Here is a 22,215-nt window from a genome sequence, read left to right as displayed (position 1 = left end):
GAAGAATGAGAGGCTCGGTCTTTCTGAAATACTGTGCATCGTGTTATCAAAGTACAAACAGCAGACTATTACATTGCATTTGAATATTAGAATAAAACCTGAAAAGGCATGTCCAGCTCCCAAATTATTGTTTAAATTATAACCAACAGTACCTTAATGCATTGCTATAGCCTTTCCCAGCAGAGTTTTCATTGCCTGATGAATGTAATAAATACATAAGCTGAACATTTACAAAGAACCTCTCTGGAACCCCTGATTTAGTTTGGCTTCTATATAGAATATTAGTTCCAAATAGAAATAAGAATTCGATGCTTCATATCTGGAACTGTTGTAAATGGTTATATACAGAACACTCACAGGAAGGTAGGCTTATACAACACAAGGTATTTGTTTATGTATTCTGAGCACACACGTTTAGCTCCTCGATGTAGCTCTGAAATCTAGCAACCAGCTTTCATAACTATAGTGTGTCAGTGGGGAAAAAATATATTGATCGCTATCTTAGTTTAAAAATATATATATATCTTGCAAGTTACTTTGACTGATGGCTACAGACCACAGGGTGAAATGAAGAAGAAAAAACAGATTATTAAAGTGGCCACAGTTTAGAATGGGGGAAGGAAACCCAGTTCTGGTCCCGACTGGGACAAGCCCAATGCACGGCACATGGTGATGTAACCAGGTGCATGTTGGGTAGTACAGAAACGTGGTGCACATTCCAAGACACCTCACCTGGGCCAAGAAAAACGGGGCCCATCTCAGCTCTTATTTGCGTGTGCCGTTGTGCATGGCGGCTTAGCATTGCGGATTCATGCCTGTACAATGCATTTACTGTGCTTTACATGTGTTTGCAATTGACCATGCTTTACTACAGTACAGCTTGCCTTGCTTTTACTAGGTTATACGTTACAGTAACACCGGCAGCGTTCTTGAATTCTTTGTTTATACCAGTTAAAGAGAGTCCCCCGCACTATCCTAGACCCCAGTGGACTGGTTTCTACCTGCATCCACATCACACAGCACACTACAAGATTGTGACCCCCCCCCCCCCCCCCCCAATAAATACAATTTAAAAAATAAATAAACACGACTAAATTTTTTTTATACAAATTATAAATCAATATACAATTACCCATTTATACAGTTGGGTTTTTACTGGAGCAATCTAGGTAAAGTACCTTGGCTCAAGGGTACAACAGCAGGGTCCCCCACCTGGGATTGAACCCACAACCCTCTGGTCAAGAGTCCAGAGCCCTAACCACTACTCCACACTGCTGACCTAATATACAAATTATATTAAGGATGTGCACGTTTTCGGTTTTTATGAATATTACCCCTAATCATAATGCAGAGATGCCAAAGGCTACGATTTGGCTGTAGCAGCTGCTATTTTTTGTAGGTACTGCTTCGGCGCAGCGTCGAAGGATGTATAATACTACGACTTGTATTAAATAAATACATGATGGATACTCCCTAAACGTTCATGAAATATATATGACATAATTATATTGCACATTGGGCTTATAAAGACCCTGCGCTTGCACTGTATTTTTCTGAAAAAATAAAAACTAAAAACAAATTACTTGTAGTATACAGGTAGCGTTTAATGCACAACCCTATAAACCCTAATTTTATACATGAATACGAAAATATCTGTACCTCCAAATAATAGCTGATCTCTGTTTATCGCGGGATGGGATTTTTTTTTTTTTTTTTTTTTTTTTTTTACAGGACAGGATGGGACAAGAATTTAAACAAAAAGAAAAGAACACAAAGTTACGGGACGGTAATAATTTTGAGAGGACAGGATGGGACAGGACTGAAGTTTCATTCCCGTGTCACTCTCTAACAGACATAGACTGCGCTCCACCTGGTGTACGGTGCCTGTAACTACAACTTAACGAATAAACCAGAACTGCTTTTGATTCGCGGTGCAGCTTATGAATGATTGAGTCATTGTAACAAGAAGCACTGCAGTATGTATTTATGCATTTATGAATGCATATTTATTTAAAACTGCATTTAACATAAAAACTGAACTTAGATTGTGTGTGTGTGTGTGTGTGTAGCGTTAATAAATAACTTAATGTTTTTAAAAACATTTCTTAAAGCAATCAAAAAGAAATGGCAGAAATCACAGGTAAGTAGCACAAAGCTATATATTAAAATAGTGTAATAGATATAAAATGAAAGAGGTATATTATAGTGCTGTTCGAATATGACTTATTTGCTACTTGATGCATATAAACACAACTTAAACGAGCGTTAGGTGTGCGAATCCCTGAAGCGCTGTATTCCAGACACTAAACACAATAACACTGGTGCAATAACATACAGTTTTAAAAAGAAACGAATAAATGAATAAATAAGAATTTTTCATAATAAAAGCTTTTCAAACCACCGAGACCAACTGTAAACAAACTCCATCATATACATAACATGAGCATGGCAAGGCTGTAACTTATCTTGAACCCAGGGGGGAGAATGATAAACCCACTGGACCCTGTGACACAACACGCAGCATCTAGTGCTGCTGCTGGTGTGAATAAAGGAGCACCCCTGAGCCGGGAATCAAGTGACGTGTAACCTAGCTATTAATAAACCGCAAGAATGGGTTGAGGTTAGCGCTTCAGACATTGCCCCTACAGCGACAACTCCCGAGTGTCACAGCTTTTCCGGATGGTTCCCTCATTACTTTGTGCTCGTTTGCGTTTCGTAAAGAGCTGCCAGCGTGTTCAGTATCGCCTCCCCAATGCGGCGTCTCCGCTCTGCTCTTGAGAAGCGCTTCATGCGACGCGGAACCTCATGTTTAATTAAGACCGCGTTGCAGGTGAAATAAGTCCCTGGACGTCTCGGGCTTTTTGTTTTCTGTTCTCCGCCTGTCTTGTAGAATCAGGCAGGTCATTATGTTTCATGATAGGATGAGCTGTACAAGTTTGAAGTATAGGGAAACAAAGTTTGGGCACTAATCATTTTGTTCTAACTGTACACTAAAATGATTAATTGGGCCAATTAAGCTTCTAACAAGCACTTAATTGGTCCAATTAAGTAATTTAGGGTACAATTGGAACAAAAACCAAGAGGGACAGCGGCCCTCCAGGACCAGGGTCGAGTAGCCCTGACCCGCACTCTCCAGTTTCTAGCACAATGCTCACAGACAGTGCAAGCCGAAAAGAACCGTTTTCTGACATATTTTTCTACACAAAATGATAAACGCCTATCTGAAATTAATATTAACCTGACGTGTAGGCCTACTCCTGCTAGGGGGCATTGCCTATGCCCAGTTATTGGAGGGTTCAACCTGCTTTAGAGATAGCATCGCTAAGTGAGCAAACAGTACTCAATTCCCTTGTGGCAGGGCAGAAGCCCTTCTGTAAATAGGGTGGGGTGGGGTGGGGTGGGGTGGGGAGGAGTATGGAAGGTTTGCAGGGATGGGGTTAAATTGGGGGACTGGCCACATCTGTGATTGCTGACAGGGTTAGATTTAACCCCATCCCTGCCAACCTTACATTCCCACACGCACTATTTACACAAGCAAAATATAGAAAATACCTGAATGATGCATTTCTCAATTTATTATGACGATATCATTACACTGATAAACTCCTACAAACAGAAAATATATATAGTGATTGTTTAAATCATACATTCTCACATTGCTTAATAATGTGTATTAAAAATATATTAAGCGTCATTGCCTTCTCTGTAAACTAATAGTGTAGTCAGTTGAAGGTGATGTCACTTTATTATTGATAGTTCTGACACGTGTTCGTAATGCTTTGACTTTAAAGACAGTGCGTTGCGCAGATCTACCACTAGATGTCAGTAAAGAGGATGAAGCGCTTCGTGAGATTCGGATCAGGGAACCTTTTGGTGAACCAATGGTTCAAAGGGCTTAGTGATTCACAAGGCTTCACTACAGTAGAAAGGGGGGGAAGGTCCATATTAAAATACGTTTATTTTGTCACTGTGTGCCCAATTGGACCATGTTAAGTTTCCTATCTCTATCTATTTTATAATGCATGTATGTTTTTTCAATGTTTTGGAAGGGCAACTTCTTGCACTCCATAGAGTTCACACACACACTGCTTTCAAGTGTATTAAAATTCAAATAACCGAAGGGGATGTAGTGCATCATTCTTGAATTTGAATCTATCTGCCAGTTTATATTATTACTACTACAGGGTGTTGTATTTAGTGAACACTACATACTCTGTGCTGTAGCTGAACCTTTACAATTATTATTAACCTTTACAATAATTTACAATTATTTTCAATCAGTGTAACACTAGTACATGTGGTGGAAATTAAGAGCAGGAGTGCTGTACACATTGCATTTACAGCTATCAGCAGCTTCACTGTATCTATACAGATGCCTTTCTTTCATTACACTTACACTTCCTTAGTGCTTCTGAAGCACAGGACTCCACTCAGCCTCATCACCGGCAGCTCCAGAGGATGCGATCTGACTTGCAGCTCATTACCAGATAATGGGGCTCCATTCATTGGAGGAGCCCTCGCTGGGGCAAGTCTAATGCACATCATTAGAAGAGTCATCTTCTTCACTAATTTATTCCCCAATCTAAAGCCATCACATCAAGTCAAAATGCAGTGGAGGAAACAAAAACAAACAAAAACAAAACAAAAACAAACGGCGCAAGGCAGAAATCCGACAAACAAGATTGTTATGGAACACTGTCTGTGTGATTTCATCATCTAGTTTTAAAAAGTCCGTCCCACCCTGATTTGTATTTCTTTCCACGTGTGTAGGATCACACAGTTCTACTCGTACTCCCCTTGTATCACACATCCTAACAGTTAAGGTGCCCTGGCTGCTAACTGCAGCATCTTGATATTTTAACAGCTAAAGCAAGTTGCAAGTTTGCAAATAACCTCCTTCAGCAGTTGAATAGACTGTTAGCGAAAGCAAGGCAGACCTGTATCCAGCAGCAGCACCAGGGTTACCAATGAGACATTTAAAATAAACAGTACAAATGTACTTTGTAATGTATTTATTTATATATGTATGGATTTATTAGATTAAATACAATCAGATGAACACCCAAGAGAACATTATAACATCATGTACCACATACAAATGATCTTCTTGTTATTACATAACTCACACCAGCAACAGAGATCAACTACAGTGTGGAGCTTAACTCCCATTTACATTACGATATAAAGCTCTACAGATCATGTACAATTTCTACATCATGTTTGCTGGAAAACATTTTTTATTACGTAGGATTGTTGCAAGGTTCAGGAAACAAAGGTACAGGTACAGTCAGGTCCAAGTAAAACTTTTACATTTTTGGGCAACTTATATAAACTATCCCCACCTAATTCTTTTCGGCAGAGGTAAGAATGTTTCAAGACCAAACTTCTAAATAAAGTGGCAGGAATAATCTCTGAATTGCCCAGACACAGCGCATGCAGACTGATTACAGTAAACTTTGCTTTAAAGTGCACATAAATTAGAAGGCTACTGCAACAGCTATGATTTGTATAAAACAGACAGATGCGGGTTTGTTTAGTTTTTTTTCTTTTTGTGAAAGGTTCAGTGTTAGTATGGGATCTGGTTCTGGTAGTACTGGATCATGTCATACGTTTTGCTCCTACAAAAAGAAGAACACAATGTTATTCTTTATATGATATAATGTAACAATGAGACTATAACTCTTTGAACACTGCAGTACAGGAGGTCTAGAAAAGATTACTCAAAACCAAAGACAGTTTTCATATTATTACTAAGGAAAGACAGTAAAACAACATTGTATGCACGTGTAGTATTGAACATTTCTATGTCACCACACCTATTTCATCATGTAGTTCTTGTTCTTTATAGTTACTTAGCATTGAAAGATTAAAACAGTTAACAAAACATTTACTTCACAAAAAAAGCTTTACAATGGTCTGTCCGTGAAGTAATTACTCAACAAAACTGATAAAAAAAAGAAGAGTCAGTGCATGTGTTGCATTTGCTCAAACTTCATACCAAGCTTTATTTATTAAAATGCTTCTGACGTGACTGAGTGGACAACACTCAATCTGTGTTAAATACTGTGCAAAAAAACAAACCCACGAGTTTATCCCCCAGTTGCACAGGAAACACAAAATACACAAGTAAACGAACCTGTTGCTGAGGAAGCAGTTCTGAATAATCTTGATTATATAGGTCGCTGCTTCTTTCTCGCTTACATTGGGATTAAACCTTTGCCTGTAAATGAACAAACATCACCTTGTATTTTAATGTATTATTATTCACAGCAATACTCTCTACACTTAACAGAACACTTCATTCCAAAGAATGAGAATGAAGGTCAGTGAAGGAGGTGACTAATGCTAAGCCCATGTGGTAATCAGCTCTCTATTGTGCAGTGGGGTCTGGGTAAATAATGCAAAGCCTCTATTCTGTACATCAGCAAGACAGTGGTGTCTGGGTCCAACAGGGGCACATGAGATTGCTGGACTGCACTATTATTTGTGTGGTTAAACATTAAACAGGAAATAAAAAATAACAGAACCAAATAGAAATAAAAGCTGTCAAGCTGTCATCTAAATTGCCTCCTTTTAAACCTCTGGATTACTAAACTCCAGTTCCATGTTTGTACTGGCTTATAGATTGCCCTGGTAAGACAGATCCTATGGAGTTTAGATGCCACTTTGGCTACTTGCAGCATTTTAATATTTGAACAGCTGCAGCGTGTTGCACGTTTCCAAATAACTTACTTCAGCAGTTTAATAGTCTGTCCGCGGAAGCAAGGCAGACCTGTGTCCAGCATTAGGGTTACCAAGGAGACAACGGCATCCATGTAAGGTCTGCAGAGAGAGAGAGAGAGAGAGAGAGAGAGAGAGAGAGAGAGAGAGAGAGAGAGAGAGAGAGATCAGAGCTGTTAATAACGCTGTCCCACAACTCACACATTCAGCTGCAAAGTGAGAACAGAAGGTCTCGGCTGCTTTCACACCTTCATAATAATTCACTTTGCATTCTTATTCTAGGCACACACTACAATTGAATCAGTGTCATTACTGGGGTAAGTGCAGTTTTCAAAACTACAGACCCACAGTGAAAGAAAGGCTTTCCTGGGATTCACAGAGCTGGGACTGAGGGTCAGGTTTTCAGAAAGGGTAGAGCGCTGAAAGAATTTTTATAATATACACTTCACTACTGGTCGTTTTCCACTGAAATACATCTTGCACTCATTGGATGAAGAATGAAAGAAACATAAATGCAGCGCGTGCAGAATAAACAGCAGTCAGTGTGATGTGTGGGCCTTCTGATTGCTTGTTTTTTTAAGCCAAGTATTGTAGCTCGATGCCTTGTGTGCCTTAGGGACTAGAACATTATATTACAGAAGCAATTGTTTGGGCAGCCACTACAATCCTTAAACTGGTTACACTAGGATTCAATAGAGTGAGCTCCAGTCTCACCTGACAGCCAGGTATCCCCTGACACACATCTCCATGAACCACTTGAAGGGCGTGGCCTCCATCTTCCCTCCCATAATCATCACCATCTCATCGGTCAGCTTGATGTCAGGCTCCCAGCCCAGGTTACCACCGGGAGAGCTTTCAAACATGAAGCCAAAGTCTGCACGGGACACCAAGATAACAAGAGCAACGAAAAAGAGACACTGAAATCATTACAGGGTTTACCATGAGCAGACCCTGACGAAAAGGAACGAGGGAGAGGTATTTATTTAATCAATACAGGGCAGCCTTTATGGTCTACTGGATCCAAAAGCAGAAGCCACAGGGACCTAGTTCTCTTCAGTGTACAATAGATGTTTATTTCCTGGTTCCATTAAATGTCAGCATTATCTTTATGACCAATTGATTGGCTACCAAGGATTTTTTTTGGAGACAGTAGTGGTAACATTTTGACAGGCTGTTCTAATTAAACAGCAATCATCCCTTGTCAGAGGGAAGAAACCCACTGAGCTAAGTGAAGGCACGTGTCCCATTGTGTTCTGTGGCTTCATGCCATGCAACATGTAGCCCAGCTTCACATTCTTATCTCCTCATCTGAGTTCCCCACTGGCTGACTTCTTCCCTTTTCAATTCCGTTGCCTTTTAAAGGAAGTTTGCTTCACCCGCCTAAACAAGGTCAGACGGGAGTCAAAGAAAATACGCAAGAATTCACAACTGGGTAAAAACACATAAAAACTCAAAAATGCAAAAGGCTGTTTAAGCATGGCATGACACAATGTGAATTTCAGTTAAATAAAAGGGAAAATGTCATGGAATTTATAGCGCAGATGATGTATTTTCATTATTGCCATGATAACCAACCATTGTGTTTTTATTGACTAACTAACTAACCAACCAGCCAACACTGTGACGTAATGCAGCTCATAAACCAGATGTTCAGTTACTTTTCACAGTATGTAATGAGGTAGCATCAATACCGAGGAGGGGAGGGGAGGGGAGGGGAGGGGGGTATATCCCAGCGTGCACGTCGTTCTCACCAATGAGGTAGCATCAATACCGAGGAGGGGAGGGGAGGGGAGGGGAGGGGAGGGGAGGGGAGGGGAGGGGAGGGGGGTATATCCCAGCGTGCACGTCGTTCTCACCAATGTGAATGAGGTGCCCCTTGCTATCCAGCATGATGTTTCCATTGTGCCGGTCTTTGATCTGCAGCAGGAAGAGGAGGAGGCTGTAGGCGGCCATGCTGCGGATGAAGTTGTACCGTGCCTGTGAGAAACAAAGGGGCAGCAGAGCAGGTGAGGAAGCAGGCCAGCCCAGCACGGAGCACAGCAGCTACACACTCCCTGCTACTGATGCACACAGACAGCTCAGCTTGAGAGGGGAATCATGCTGTTTATCATCAGTATAAAAACAGGGACCGATATCACCATGACTCAACATGTTAACACAGTTACAGGGTTATTAATACAACTAAATAAATACATACATACATCAGTAGATGAAGCACATGTACAGTTTATGTATTTATTTTTGAAGTGTGTACATGTCCCTTGTTTTGGGAGTACTTTTGCTAAATGAAATATGAAATACAGGCTGGTCTGGAAGTATTTAAACATTGTGAGCTGCATAGTCAAAGCTGTATGCTAACCGGCGGCAGTGAAACCAGCAGCAGTCGTACATTCCTTCCCATTTACCTTCTGGAAGGCGAGTGTAGACTCGTCTCCATACTGGTTCCTGAAATAATCGTACATTCCAAAATCTGTCTGTCTTCCCAGCTGATCACGAGACTTGCAGTCAGGAATGCATTCAATAACCCCACACTGTTAAAAAAGAAGAATAAAGAGAGAATTAGTACACACAGGGCAGTCTACACGATTACACCCACAAAAGGCACAATCCACAATGTGTGTCTACTTAAATGAGTTTCTTATACAAGTTTTGCCTTCTAACTTTCCATATTGTTAGTTAGGGTCTTTTATTTTCATTAAACATTTAACATATCAAAAGCACACAAAGGTAATTAAGTTTGGAAGCAATCCAAGGCACTGTAGACTTATGTCCAAAGAGGGGGGTGGGGGGGACAAAAAAAAAAGTATTTTATTTAATAAGCAAACAGCAACAGACTCCTGCATTCCAGGTAATCCGAGGAGGATATACTGCATGAAAGAAGAGAATCAATTATTTAAAATTACCATTAATTATGAATGCATAACCAGGGATTCCTTGAAAAAATGAAGGATCTGCTTACCTGTAGCTCTCTGCACAAACTACCAGGAGATTAAATCTTTCATTGTAAACATGTCCCTGTCACACTCACTGCAGCAATTCTTTAACTGAAATAACCACACTGCTACATTCTTACTATTCAGTGCTCTTCTGCTCTACAGTGTATGCATCCAGGCGGAAACTGTTTTTCCGCATCTAAATGCCTGGCATTCTGTTTTCTCTGCAGCTTCTTTAGGAGACAAAATACTCCAGCCCTACCATTAAATGTTATTTCTAAACCTCCTCTCTAATAAATGCATGTGTTTTTAATTTAGAAAAGGGGACTTGGCTTCCTGTTTTATATTCCCAACAGAGTTTAAACATCTGGTGAATCACTAAACTATGTACGGGGGAGAAAACTGGTCAGACACTGAAATGGCTTGTTTGACTGTGTTCAATAGTTACAGAACAGTAGGTATGGTTTGCCCAGAAACTAGTCAGGGAAGGGGTTAACTATATATTACAAATATGGAAACATTACTCCAAAAGGCTCATCACATATATCTATGAACACAAGTAGAAATCTACCACAATCAGTCAAATAATTTACTGGCTCCTTTGTGAACAATATAGCAGTGCTCAGAAACAGCATGGTCAATGAACTGCCTTTGTAAGGTATTGTTTGCTCTTCAGTGTTTGGTATATTTTCTACAGCAATACAATTAGCACACCTACTTATTTGTATGTCTCTATATAGTGGGGGCAAACTCGGTTTGAGGAGAAGCTGCATCACTTTCCATAAACCCTAACTTTAGCACCAAGTTAAAAACTATGAAGAAATATTATGGACCCTGTGTTCCAACCTTCCTTGTAAAGCCGATGTAAAACCATTTCCGTCTTAGAAAAAACAGCTGTTTATTGTTCCATAATGGAAGTGCTGTCAAAAACCACATGCGCAGGTAGCTTTGAAAAGACATCGGGTCTAAATACAGACTGCCTTAAAACTGTACACTAAACCCACTAGCGTTAACCCCCATGGACGACTTACTGATCCCCTTATTAGCATTACTACATGCAACAAAAATGTGTAGTGGAAAGAGGTCAGCAATGGAGCTGGGTTTGTATGTACGTAGTATCTGATGAAGCTTACATCAAATGGACCTCTATTAAAAGGTGTGACTGATAGTGAATATAACGGATCACTTGTGATTGTGAAGATACGTTCGTAATCTACTAGAGCAGGTTATTATAACTGATATTGCATGCACTGTACTCAGTATCGCTGTCCAGTACTCCTGTAAAAAGCCCTGGAGTCAGCCTTCTCACCCCTGGAGCTGTTGCCACCACTCTGTAGGGGAACACAAACAGGTCCAGCCCGACCAACTGGAATATGTTCTTGAAGAGTCCAATGATCTGCAGTGCTAACATGTCCTACAGAAAATGAGGCAAAAAGAAAGATTTACTGTCAAGCCCAAAAACAGACCACACCTGAACCGCCAACAGCTTTCACGTCATCTTACAAACACGGCTGAGGAAGGCATTAGCCGAGATGATTGATGCTCAAAATTTATGAAAGAGCGTAAGAAGTTTAACACACACTGACTTTTTAATGAACTTTTGCATTCAGTAAAAAAAAAAAAAAAAAAAAAAAAAAAAAGTCATTGACTTGACTTTCAAAAAGGTCTCATTTATGTTCCAAAACTTCAAACAGCAATAGTTACTTGATCTTTCTTGGAATTCCCCATGTTTCTCCCCAAAATGCACTACACACAGGTTCCACTTCAGACCACATTCAATATACATCAAGCGTAGCAGAATTCAAGTACAGATAGCTTGATAACTTTACCCACTCGCGTGAGAGCAGGTTTCGAAATGGGTGGCGCAGTTGCACTAAAAATAAGCATTAAGGAGGTTTTTAATTATCAAATCACAAGTGCGTGTGGACTTTGATGACATAAGTGCTCCAAAAAGCGTCTGTACCTGTCTGCAGTCATCGCCCACTTTGAAGATGGCTGCCTGCCAGCAGATTTTCCTTGCCCCTTCTCCGTTCTCATCGGCCTCATCAATAGAATCAGAGCGGCAGCGCAGTCCTGCATTATTAGAAAAGAAAAAACACATGGAGTGGGCTGATGGAAACGCTGTCCAGACACTAATGAAACTGAACCAGTAACTCATTTCTGTAACTCAAGTATTATAGAACAGGCTGACTAACCTTCTTTCTCCAGTTCACTAACACCACACCTTTTCACTTTGAATTTAGCCAAGTATGGAGCTTTTGCCGCACTGGAAGACAATACAAATAAATACATAAACACATAAATAAGCCAGTGATCTGGTTGTATCTATCTCTCTCTCTCTTTCTCATACAAAAACTGCACAAGAGAACGTGTCTTACACAACAAGATACCCGACAGAGGGAGCATCAAGTTATAATCATGACATTTCCAGAGAACATACAACACTTTCCATTCTCTACCTTTGCATAGGGGTTCCTGATTTGTAGTCAATGTCTAAAACTATGGCTTCAGGATTACTGGGCAGGTAACAGCCTAGGGAAAAAAAAATAAAAAAAATACAAAATACAAGAAACGATTCAGTGATTTACAAGTGTGCTTAAGAACTCACGTAATAGAGATTGTGATGGTTTATTCACAATGTGCATGTTTAAAGTAGATTTTAAAAAGCAGGTTGGACAGTGTTCTTACCAGGCTGCACTTTAATCTCAGACAGAGCTCTCAAGCAAGCTTTCTTTCTCTCCTCACCTTTAGGGGTCGGTCTACAAGAAGAACACAGCATTGCATGATATCAGTGTCACGAAAGCACAACCCTTTAGCTGCAGTGCTTGCATACAGTAGAAGACATTTGCTGCCATACCACACATATACCATAGAAATCTGATCTCATCAATGTCACCGTTGCACAACCAGAACCTTTGCGTGTGCCGGATATATTGCAAGGAGTAATAAAACATGCAGTATTATGAGCACTATTAAAAATGTCATTCACTTCCATGCTGCTCCATTAGATACAGCCGACTTTCACCTGTGAGATCACATATCTGAAGCTAGTTTAGGATCATACCAGCAGTCTGTTGAATGCATTCTCATAATATTTGCAGATGACTGTGTATTCTGCTGTTTCATACGCACATATAATGGTGTTAGGCATAATAAAATGGAATAAAATATAAACAGATAAGTCTGAGGGATAACTTAATGCTGTGAAACGCAGGGAGTGAACTGGAACAGCTCCACTCTCTGAGGTTTGGTTTGATGGTTTCCACAAGAATGCTTCTAATACCCCCATATTATTGTGCTAATGAGGCAAGTGGCGTGGTAATTACACCAGAGGGAGCTGGTTAAGAAGCTCAGAATCATCTCATATGCTACCTTAATCAGCCTTGTCAAAACAGCTCTACTCACAGCGCAGTGAGCTGGTACCAACTCTAAACACAGCTTGCATCATTCAAGTGTGCTTTTTTTTTTTTTTTTTACATACAGGCATAACTGGCAATGTTAAAAACAGCTCTACATAAATCTGGACAGTGTTTAGAGGGTACAGGTTATGTGTCTAACCCTAGCTATATGGTTAAAGGGTAGTTATTTTTCTGTTGCTGAGCAGCAGCCGAGTTACACAATGCCAGTTTGACCCTACTGTCTGTGCCAGAGACGTATCCAGTTTCATCCGGTACACAATTTGAAAGCAGGTCCTGGTTCAGTGCCGCCCCTCCACCCCCTGCCTCTGATGTAGTGCTAGAAGGGATCATACTTTATAATAGCAGAGATATTGGTGATCTTGTTGAAGAAGTCAAACTCCCTCTGGTAGAAGTCCTTGGCAGGTCCGGACAGCGAGCCTGTGATCTCCTCCACCAGCTGCTCCAGCAGATCTCCAATGTCAGCTGGACAGGGATCACAATGCAGGCAGTGAGAAACACACAGACCCTGTAGCCACGCAAATAGGGGCAGGCGCTTGTGTTGTGCTTGTATGCCCGACTGTGTTAGAACAACGTCTTTCAGAAATTCACCTACAAGGATTTATTCAATTTTACTAATACAACCTGCCATGCTCCTGTAAAGCAATGCAAATACTCAGACATTGGCACATGGCCTTATACAGTATATGAATCCAAAGCAGAAACTGCATTTCCACAGAAACCAAAGTATACGCCCGTATGGCTATTTCCACGATTATATTGATACAACCAGAAACCACGTACACAAAACCATAACAATAACTGGGTAACAAGCAACATTTCCTGCTCTTACATGGTAAGTACTGGTGGAACACCCGTGTAATAACATGGACATGGTGTGTGCTGTGATGTTAGCATGTAATTACACATGCTAACAGCCGTGTAGGAGCAAGAACCACTTGTAATTGCCCAGGTTTTACAAGGCAAGAACACAGCTATTTACGACCAGTGATAAAAGTCAGAAGGACTTGAATGCATCTTAATGACAGGTGGTGATGTTTAACAGAGCGAGGCGATACTGCAGTAAGTCTTACGATCTTTATGGTGTGCTTCCTCATCCAGGTAGATGTTGGTTTTCATGTTCCAGATGAACTGGTGTGCCAGGAGTTGGGACTTTGCTGCTGCCCACAGGATATACTCTCTAACATACCCCATCTGCAGAGATTAAGAAACCGGCAGTCAGGGAACTAGCATGGGAAGACTTCTTTTAAAGGCTGAATGCAGACACAGATGGTCACTTACCCATCTTCCACATATAATGTAACAAACCAGAGATCCCAAAAAGAACGATTTATTTTGTTAATTCTTCCCTAAACTGTACACCCTTACCTTGTCATATCGGAGTGCCTGGACAATTTGAGGAATGTAGAATAAAATGGCATCCTGCATTAAAAAATAAAATAATAATAATTTACTGTGCTTTATGAATAAACATCTTCACATCATTATCAAGAGCTCCCCGGTAAAGAAAACATTGTATTGTCTTGTTAGTGGTACAGAGATTCAGTTGTGCTGTATGTAAAATTATCAAAGAAGAACTGGTGTGTCCAAACACAGGATTCAAATCTGGATGCGATTAGCAATTTCTACTTGATGTGCAAAATGTATAGGGGTCTATACCCTGCTCCTGCATTTACAAAGCTAAGGTTAGTAAGACTGTGTTATTTGTGTTCCAAGCTGAAAAGCTGCTTTATAATTGGTTTCCTCTGTATAAAGGACTGCCTTATAATGGGGGAGCACTGCATTTCTTTATAGGCTGACACTTCCACCAGCACCAGTGGCTAGCCAGTTTAACATCACAAGAAACACTTACCGGAGGGAATGACCTCAGGACTTTAACCCCGTACTGTGCTGTGAGGGGATGTGGTGGAAACATGCTGGAGAAATAGGACAGCCCCGTGGGAGGATCAGTTGGTGCCCAGCACAGAATATGGCTCAGTTCAGGTGAATCTGCATCAATCGTGTGCCATGTTACCAGGTACTATGGAAAGAATCCGACAATAAAATTGAAACCATGCCTATCTGAATGTGATCAATTACATGTTAATCCTTTTCTGCGTCTTTTCTGGTGTACATAATAAAGTAAATAAGCTCACGTTCAACCTGCATGGATATACTGAAGCAGGGGTTCCAATGTAATCCCTAAAACCTCATTTTCAATTGCAAGCTCTAGAATCAGGTCTAAAGGATTCTGGTTTCCAATTGCAAGCTCTAGAATCAGGTCTAAAAGGATTCTGGTTTCCAATTGCAAGCTCTAGAATCAGGTCTAAAAGGATTCTGGTTTCCAATTGCAAGCTCTAGAATCAGGTCTAAAAGGATTCTGGTTTTCAATTGCAAGCTCTAGAATCAGGTCTAAAGGATTCTGGTTTCCAATTGCAAGCTCTAGAATCAGGTCTAAAAGGATTCTGGCTTTCAATTGCAAGCTCTAGAATCAGGTCTAAAAGGATTCTGGCTTTCAATTGCAAGCTCTAGAATCAGGTCTAAAAGGATTCTGGTTTTCAATTGCAAGCTCTAGAATCAGGTCTAAAGGATTCTGATTTTCAATTGCAAGCTCTAGAATCAGGTCTAAAGGATTCTGATTTTCAATTGCAAGCTCTAGAATCAGGTCTAAAAGGATTCTGGTTTTCAATTGCAAGCTCTAGAATCAGGTCTAAGGGATTCTGATTTTCAATTGCAAGCTCTAGAATCAGGTCTAAAGGATTCTGGTTTTCAATTGCAAGCTCTAGAATCAGGTCTAAAGGCTTTTCTGAGAAATGGCCCATGCAAGCTTGATGTTGAGAAGTAACAGCTGCTGTGGGGACAGCAAAGGGGCATTAGAAATAGTCTTTGTGAGCCCTTTCTTCAGAGTGCCACCCTGACTGCAAGCTGCCCGGTGACAATAGAAGGGGTCGGGAAGGGTGAACAAGGCTTGAGCTTTAACAAAAGATCCTTCAACATTAAAATATCCCAATGCAGGTCAGGCCAAATTTATCAACACCAATTTTTATACAAAAAAAATTAAAATGATGTAAGGTAGCAAAACCAGCAACAGAATACCCAAATGAATTCAATCACTCGTGAGTGTGCTGAGTGTGTAAAAAGGGTATTGGTGTCTATAAACACACACACACACAGGATATTCTCCACCTTCGCAACAAAGAAAACCCCTCACAAACCACAGGCTGTCTGTGTGGTCCAGGGTCAATCAATACAGCCGAGCCACTTTACTGTGGAAACGTGATCCAGACTTCTGCGGGCTGCACCAATTTTAAATATTGTTTTTAAATGACATGGGTTTAGCAATTTGATTTACAGACCCAAATTCTGTATCACGCCAATCTGCCTACTCAGCTTTCCTTTATACAAAAAACAAACTTTTAAAACTCACTTAACGAGAAAAGTGCTGATTCACTCCACCACCATGATGATGTGAATGAATTCTGAACAGAAGCAATGGAGCTAATTAGACCCTAACTGGCTCAATTAGACAGCAAACAGAGCAAGCCTCAGCTGGGACCAGCCGCATCCCTAAAGTTAAACACACTAAAACCAGGCAGAACAAACACATGAGCACCTGCCAAATATGCAACCCATCACAATGATCAGCAGAGCAAGACCTGAATCTGGTGAACCAGAAGTAATAATACATTATAAAGCAGCTGTCTGGGTAAACCAGCAAGCCAGGGCCTTATACAGAGGAGTTGAATGGCACACAGCATTACATTGAGAGCACATACAGTTTGATCAGTTCATAAATATTAATTGTCTAACATAATTGAAACATGTATCACATTTCTGCAGTCTAACGTAACCTACAGATAAGTAATGCAGTGAAATACAGGGTGCAAGCAAGTGGCTTTTGCAGCTCTGCATAGTTTAATTGCTGGATTTACCCAGAACAGCTGCCTAAACAGTTTTGTCCATTGTAAAGCAGATTTTGATACCTGGATATTTTGCTGAGTACTCCCACCATCTGTATACCGCTGGCTAATCCAGCAGCTAACATGTTTCTCAACAGTCACCCATAACCATCGCCTCTCCTCACCTTGATTGCTTCTGGTATGGTACTAACAGCTCCTGGGTCGAGGCGGACCAAACGGGTCACTTCAGAACCGATAGATTCAGTGTTTTTAAACCTTCACAAAAAGAGAGAGAATAATAAAGCTAGTCTTATACCAACTTTAACCTGCAATGTAAACTTTTACTTGAGTGGGATATTTTATTGAGCAAAGCACTTAACTACGGAGGATTTGGACTCAGGAACTCAGTATGCTTACTGATACCATAAACCTACAAAACAAGTACGATCAAAATCAGCCGGGATCAATACTTAATTATATTTTAATGAAGTTTATTTTTTAATTAAGGGGCGGTGGGATCACCTGTTCTATTCAGTTCAAGCAGGTTTGTTTTAATAAAAGTATTAGTGTTAAACATCCACATTGTGGATTCATTTAGGAGCAAATCGAATGAACTTGCTGTCACAGTAACGCACACTCACATCGTGTTCCTTCTCCTCTAAAACCTCTGTGCTGTGATGCAGAACGGGGCGAGTGCGCGCACTGTACCTGTCTGGCAGGTGGATAGCGAGGTAGGGAGAGATGCTCCAGGCCAGGTTCACGTTGTCCTTCCACTGTTTCTCACTCAGGCTGATGTACTTGGACCTCCAGTTGGCTATACTGGTCTCCACAGACTGCTCTGTAGAGATTATCAGCTCCTGGGTGGACAGCGGGTTATACCAGGTGGTGAGGCGCTCAATCTCACTGGCCTAGTAAGACAAAGCATAAAAACACTGTTAGAAAACTGACCTTGGGAGAGATTTAGCAGGGCACAAAATAAAAAAAAGACACTTACTAGTAAAGCGAGCAGCAACGTCCTGCGTTTCATATAGTACTTGTGCAACTGGGTTCCCCTGTTACTCTTCTTAGACAAACCTAGAGAAAAAAAACAAGTCAAAATGTGAGAGTACCATAAAAACCGTTGACACAAAAGGATCTATTTCAATGACATAAAACAGCAGCGGCTCTAAATGAACTATTAATCCTGCTGGTGCTGCCCTCCAGGGCTGACTTACTGAACCACTTATTAAAAGAGATTCATTTCAGGCAGCAGCTTTTTCCATTACATCGCCCCACCTGATTTCTTGGAGATGGTGGACATTCCACTGGAAAGAGGGTAGGTGTTTATCCAGCCCTGGGTGGCCTGCTGTCGGGACCCGACGGTCACGTCAAGATTATTCCTGGAATCCGTCGGCGTCATCACGGACAGGCTGTTCACCGAAGGGTCCTGATTGTCTAGAAGAAAAATAACGGTTTTAACACCAAGGCTGAAATGGAAGAGCTCAATCATCGGTGTCATGACGACTGGATATTCCCAATCCAAGCCTGGAAACAAGATGATATTTGGATTGCACTGCTAAGAGAAAACACAGAGCCTCTCTTCAAGGTTTGTGAGCCACAGTGTACCATTACAAACAAAAGGTATACTTGGTGAAGATGATTTATTTAGCCATGGTCTCCAATTCAAACTGGCTTCACAAAAACTTTACGTTAGTTGCTTTATGTTCGTCAGGGAATAGTATGCATGAATAGAATGTCAAATCATAACTTAATATGTTGCATACTGATCTTTTAAATGATCCCTGTCAGAGAGAGAAATCCAAGACTTGCAGCGTGACACCCTGAGAGCTACTGGAGTCGATTGATATTCAGTTCCACAGCAGTCAGGAAGCAGCAGTTCAGTCATTGACAGCAGGAACTCACCAGGTGGTACAAGCTGGCTTGCAGTAAGGTACTTCTTATCAGACAGCATGCTGGCATAAAACTTGATCATTATACTGATATCCTCTCGCAGCCTCTTCTCTCCTTGGGTGGGGAACTTTGGCGTGACACTAAAAAAAGAAATAATAAAAAAAAAACAGTTAAATGAAAAAAAAGTACTTGTCCAATGTAGCAAGACACTGAATGTTAGGATACAAAACAGAATGAGATGAACCACAGAGCAGAAAGTAGGAAGCAAAGCCTAGACGCGTTCCCAGTGCTTCTTATGCTCTTACGTACCTAAAGTAATCAAATGCAGTGGAGTAGATCTTCTCTCTCAGTACATTTCGAATCGTTGCGTTTGTGACAACGTCCGAATGAAGGAGGGCGAGCCCAAGGGTCAGCAACCTGAAAGAGCAGGAAAAAACAACAACAAAATGATTTACAAAGTGTACAGGACTGCCGAAAAGCTCAATATAAATACAGTAACAAAACAACGACAACGACGATGACACACTTATTAGAATAGCATCAATGAAACCCACCTAAAACGCGGTCCAATGGCAGCAACGTGGCGATTAACGGTGCCTTTTGGTCCCCCAACATTGAGAGATAAGGATCTCTGGAGCAAAGTAGCAAATATTTCAACCTGGTCTGCACTGCAGTACTTTGCAATTTCAAAGCGCTGCACCAGGAACTATAAGGGAACAAAAGAACACTTTTACCATTGCGAAACACGGAAGAACATGATGACCCAGTCCAGAATGAAACACAGAACCAGACTGGAACGCATCTCTAAGACCACGCAGTACCAGTCCGAGCACGGTCAAACACCAGAACCACGGTAAGAGAAGATTCCTTTTAAACACAGGGGTCAAACTGGATCTGGAGTTTTTCAGGATTCGACCCGTCAGGTACCGCACTCACTTCAATCCAGATGTAGTGCGGAGTGACCTCCGGAGGGCATGGGATTGGCTGGCTCTCTTCAGAAGCGGCCAGGGGATCTGCCTCTTTCTGAGCTTCCGAGAACAAGCCCATTTTCAGCTCCACAGTCATCTGCCAGGCTCCAGCCATCTCTCGCATAAACTAAGAGGAAGAAAGACAGTGGATAAAGCTGGAGACACATGTTCTAAACTCCTGTAAGTAACAATAAGTCCATGTTTTTACTGCCATATTCGAAACCTCCTAGTGCTGAGTTAGAACTGCGTTTCTGAATATATAGCCGCTAGATATTTTAAACCTGTGTACACCTATATCTGTGAGCCTACATTTCTCTCTGTTTCTGAAAGCCTCAAACACCTCTGAATGTACAGTAGTCTGCAAATTTATTACAACACCCCATTGCTTTTGTTATTTTGATTTGTTGTGCATATGAAATCAACCCACTGGAACTGAAAATGTCAAAATAGGCCAATTAGTGATTGCCTGCTTTAATTTGATTATTTTAATAGGTCAGATGTGCAATTCATTTAAAATAGCAAGAGAAAAGCAACACATAGCCACTAATGGTCAAATGCATGAGACTTTTTAGAAGTGGTTTAAATGCCTAATTGAAGCACAAAGTGGTCGAACATTTTCACACGAGTGCCTATTGCTTCTATAGCACAGATTACTGACCTGAGAAATGAAATTCTCTCACCCAGAGGTTTTTATGCAGGTAAGCCAATAAAATAAAGGATACAAAATGACCAATCTTGAGGTGTTCTAATAAACTGGCACACTACTGCAGTTACCAGATACTTCCAAGACAGAACTCCAGAACACACGTACTGGAACCTCCTCTCCGTTCCTGGCAGCCAGGAGCCACTCCCAGCAGGCTATGGCAGCCTCCATCCCGTGCTCTGTGAACATCTTCAGAGGGTCCCAGCACAGGTGGTGCAGGAGCTGAGGGTCGCAGTCTGCAGGAAAATGAAAACGAAACATACAATACATAGAGCAAGGGTCCTTTTTCAATGCACGTGCAAAATTTATGAAACCAGCAAGAAGCAATAAAATGTTTCTTTATGAAAAGAAAAAAAAAAGTAGACACTTCAAGTGCTAAATGATGTTTTTCCCCGGGGTTTACCTTTGGTGCTGATGAGAAGCGCAGTGAGCTTGAACATAGCCTGTGTGTAAGCCTCAGGCTGCCCTGCATCTAGAGCGTCAGTCATCTGTTTGATCGCTAGCTTGTTGATGTCCGAGGTCCTCCCCGTGGCTTCGGAGAACTGGATCATCCCAGCAACCTGCAAGTCACAGCAAAACCATCGGCTTCCTTTTTCTTACAGGTGTGGGGAGAACACGTCTTTACACTGCATCAGATGCTTCAAATCTTCCATACAAATGACATGAGAAACGCAACTACACTTGAGCTGCTAAAATAAAAGGGTAATCTGAAAATCTGGGTCGGCCTGTCCTTTTTAATGAATTATTATTTTTTAATTTATTTTTAGTGGTGAATATGATTACAGTATTATTTTAACAAACGGCTTACCTCTCCTGCATAGCGGTTCCGGAGGTTGAGAGAAGCCATGAAATTCGAGTAATCCTTCTTCACACAGGAGGGCCTTTCCGTTAACTGGGTAGTCTACAGGCAAAATCAACAGTTAATAATGAGGATGGACTGTACATGCAAACAGACAGGGGATCCAGTCCCTCTCCACATCAAAAAAACAAAAAAAAAATACAACCTTGAACGCTTCCTGTCCTGTTCTAGAACTCACTTCAAGTGTTTTCCTGTTCTAGAACTCACTTCAAATGTAATTTATATAGCTCATCACACTGGAGAAGCTAGTTCTGAATAGTACTTACCCAGAGCAGTCTATAGACACCACATCTCGCATACTGTATGGTAAGGTTCTTACCTGTATAACAACTAGGGGGCTGATGCTGTTAAGGATGTTACTTGCTCAGGATAACAGTGTACAAAGTTCTCCTGGCTACCGCAGCTCTAACCACTACACCGTCCTGCCTTTTCTGCCTGCTACATACTTAAAACAACTTGAACATGGATACAGCAATTTTATTATCCAATTACTTATTTAAAAAGGCAACCGTGATTGCATTAGTCCAAGGGATTAGGTTTGTACCCCACACACCCAGGACTGTGACCCATGAAACAGCATACATAAAAGAGTGCATCTTATCCCACGGGATAGTACAAAAAAACAACTAGATACTGAAGAGAAATTCAAGTTGCACACATCAAGTACGAGCGAGACCCCGACAAACACCACAAATGAGCATGCGTGTTCTGGAAAAACATATATATCAAAATCATTGAAAAGGCTTGAGCCAGTGAAAGAGCTGAGCGTCAATCAGACAAAACAGAACGTGCCTACATTTATTTCAAATAAAACCTAGTGATGTAAAAGACAATATACAACCTAGTGA

At 41.1% G+C, this 22,215-nt stretch overlaps 1 protein-coding gene across 4 annotated transcripts in view; it reads right to left on the bottom strand.

The window, feature by feature from the left end:
- Positions 1-4,997: 4,997 nt before the first annotated feature.
- LOC131739347 (phosphatidylinositol 4-kinase alpha) overlaps positions 4,998-22,215 on the bottom strand; it is a 37,164-nt gene continuing 19,946 nt past the window's right edge. For all 4 annotated transcript variants that reach the window (XM_059032765.1, XM_059032764.1, XM_059032766.1 and 1 more), the window contains 26 exons: positions 21,317-21,409; positions 20,912-21,068; positions 20,617-20,744; positions 19,774-19,932; positions 19,392-19,543; positions 19,147-19,254; positions 18,850-18,977; positions 18,223-18,381; positions 17,942-18,021; positions 17,656-17,855; positions 17,133-17,223; positions 14,922-15,089; positions 14,438-14,491; positions 14,143-14,263; positions 13,405-13,534; positions 12,342-12,412; positions 12,113-12,185; positions 11,849-11,919; positions 11,617-11,726; positions 10,963-11,067; positions 9,126-9,251; positions 8,577-8,697; positions 7,435-7,594; positions 6,733-6,822; positions 6,137-6,220; positions 4,998-5,618 (listed from right to left, as the gene is read on the bottom strand). In XM_059032765.1, coding sequence (XP_058888748.1) covers positions 5,567-5,618; positions 6,137-6,220; positions 6,733-6,822; positions 7,435-7,594; positions 8,577-8,697; positions 9,126-9,251; positions 10,963-11,067; positions 11,617-11,726; positions 11,849-11,919; positions 12,113-12,185; positions 12,342-12,412; positions 13,405-13,534; positions 14,143-14,263; positions 14,438-14,491; positions 14,922-15,089; positions 17,133-17,223; positions 17,656-17,855; positions 17,942-18,021; positions 18,223-18,381; positions 18,850-18,977; positions 19,147-19,254; positions 19,392-19,543; positions 19,774-19,932; positions 20,617-20,744; positions 20,912-21,068; positions 21,317-21,409 — 2,991 coding nt within the window. In that variant the 3' untranslated portion in view covers positions 4,998-5,566. The remainder of the gene's footprint in view (positions 5,619-6,136; positions 6,221-6,732; positions 6,823-7,434; positions 7,595-8,576; positions 8,698-9,125; positions 9,252-10,962; positions 11,068-11,616; positions 11,727-11,848; positions 11,920-12,112; positions 12,186-12,341; positions 12,413-13,404; positions 13,535-14,142; positions 14,264-14,437; positions 14,492-14,921; positions 15,090-17,132; positions 17,224-17,655; positions 17,856-17,941; positions 18,022-18,222; positions 18,382-18,849; positions 18,978-19,146; positions 19,255-19,391; positions 19,544-19,773; positions 19,933-20,616; positions 20,745-20,911; positions 21,069-21,316; positions 21,410-22,215) is intronic.

The sequence above is a fragment of the Acipenser ruthenus genome, chromosome 11, assembly GCF_902713425.1.
Source record: "Acipenser ruthenus chromosome 11, fAciRut3.2 maternal haplotype, whole genome shotgun sequence".
Taxonomy (NCBI): Eukaryota; Metazoa; Chordata; class Actinopteri; order Acipenseriformes; family Acipenseridae; genus Acipenser; species Acipenser ruthenus.
Note: the sequence above shows the minus strand (reverse complement) of the source record. Positions and strands in the feature narration are given on the sequence as shown.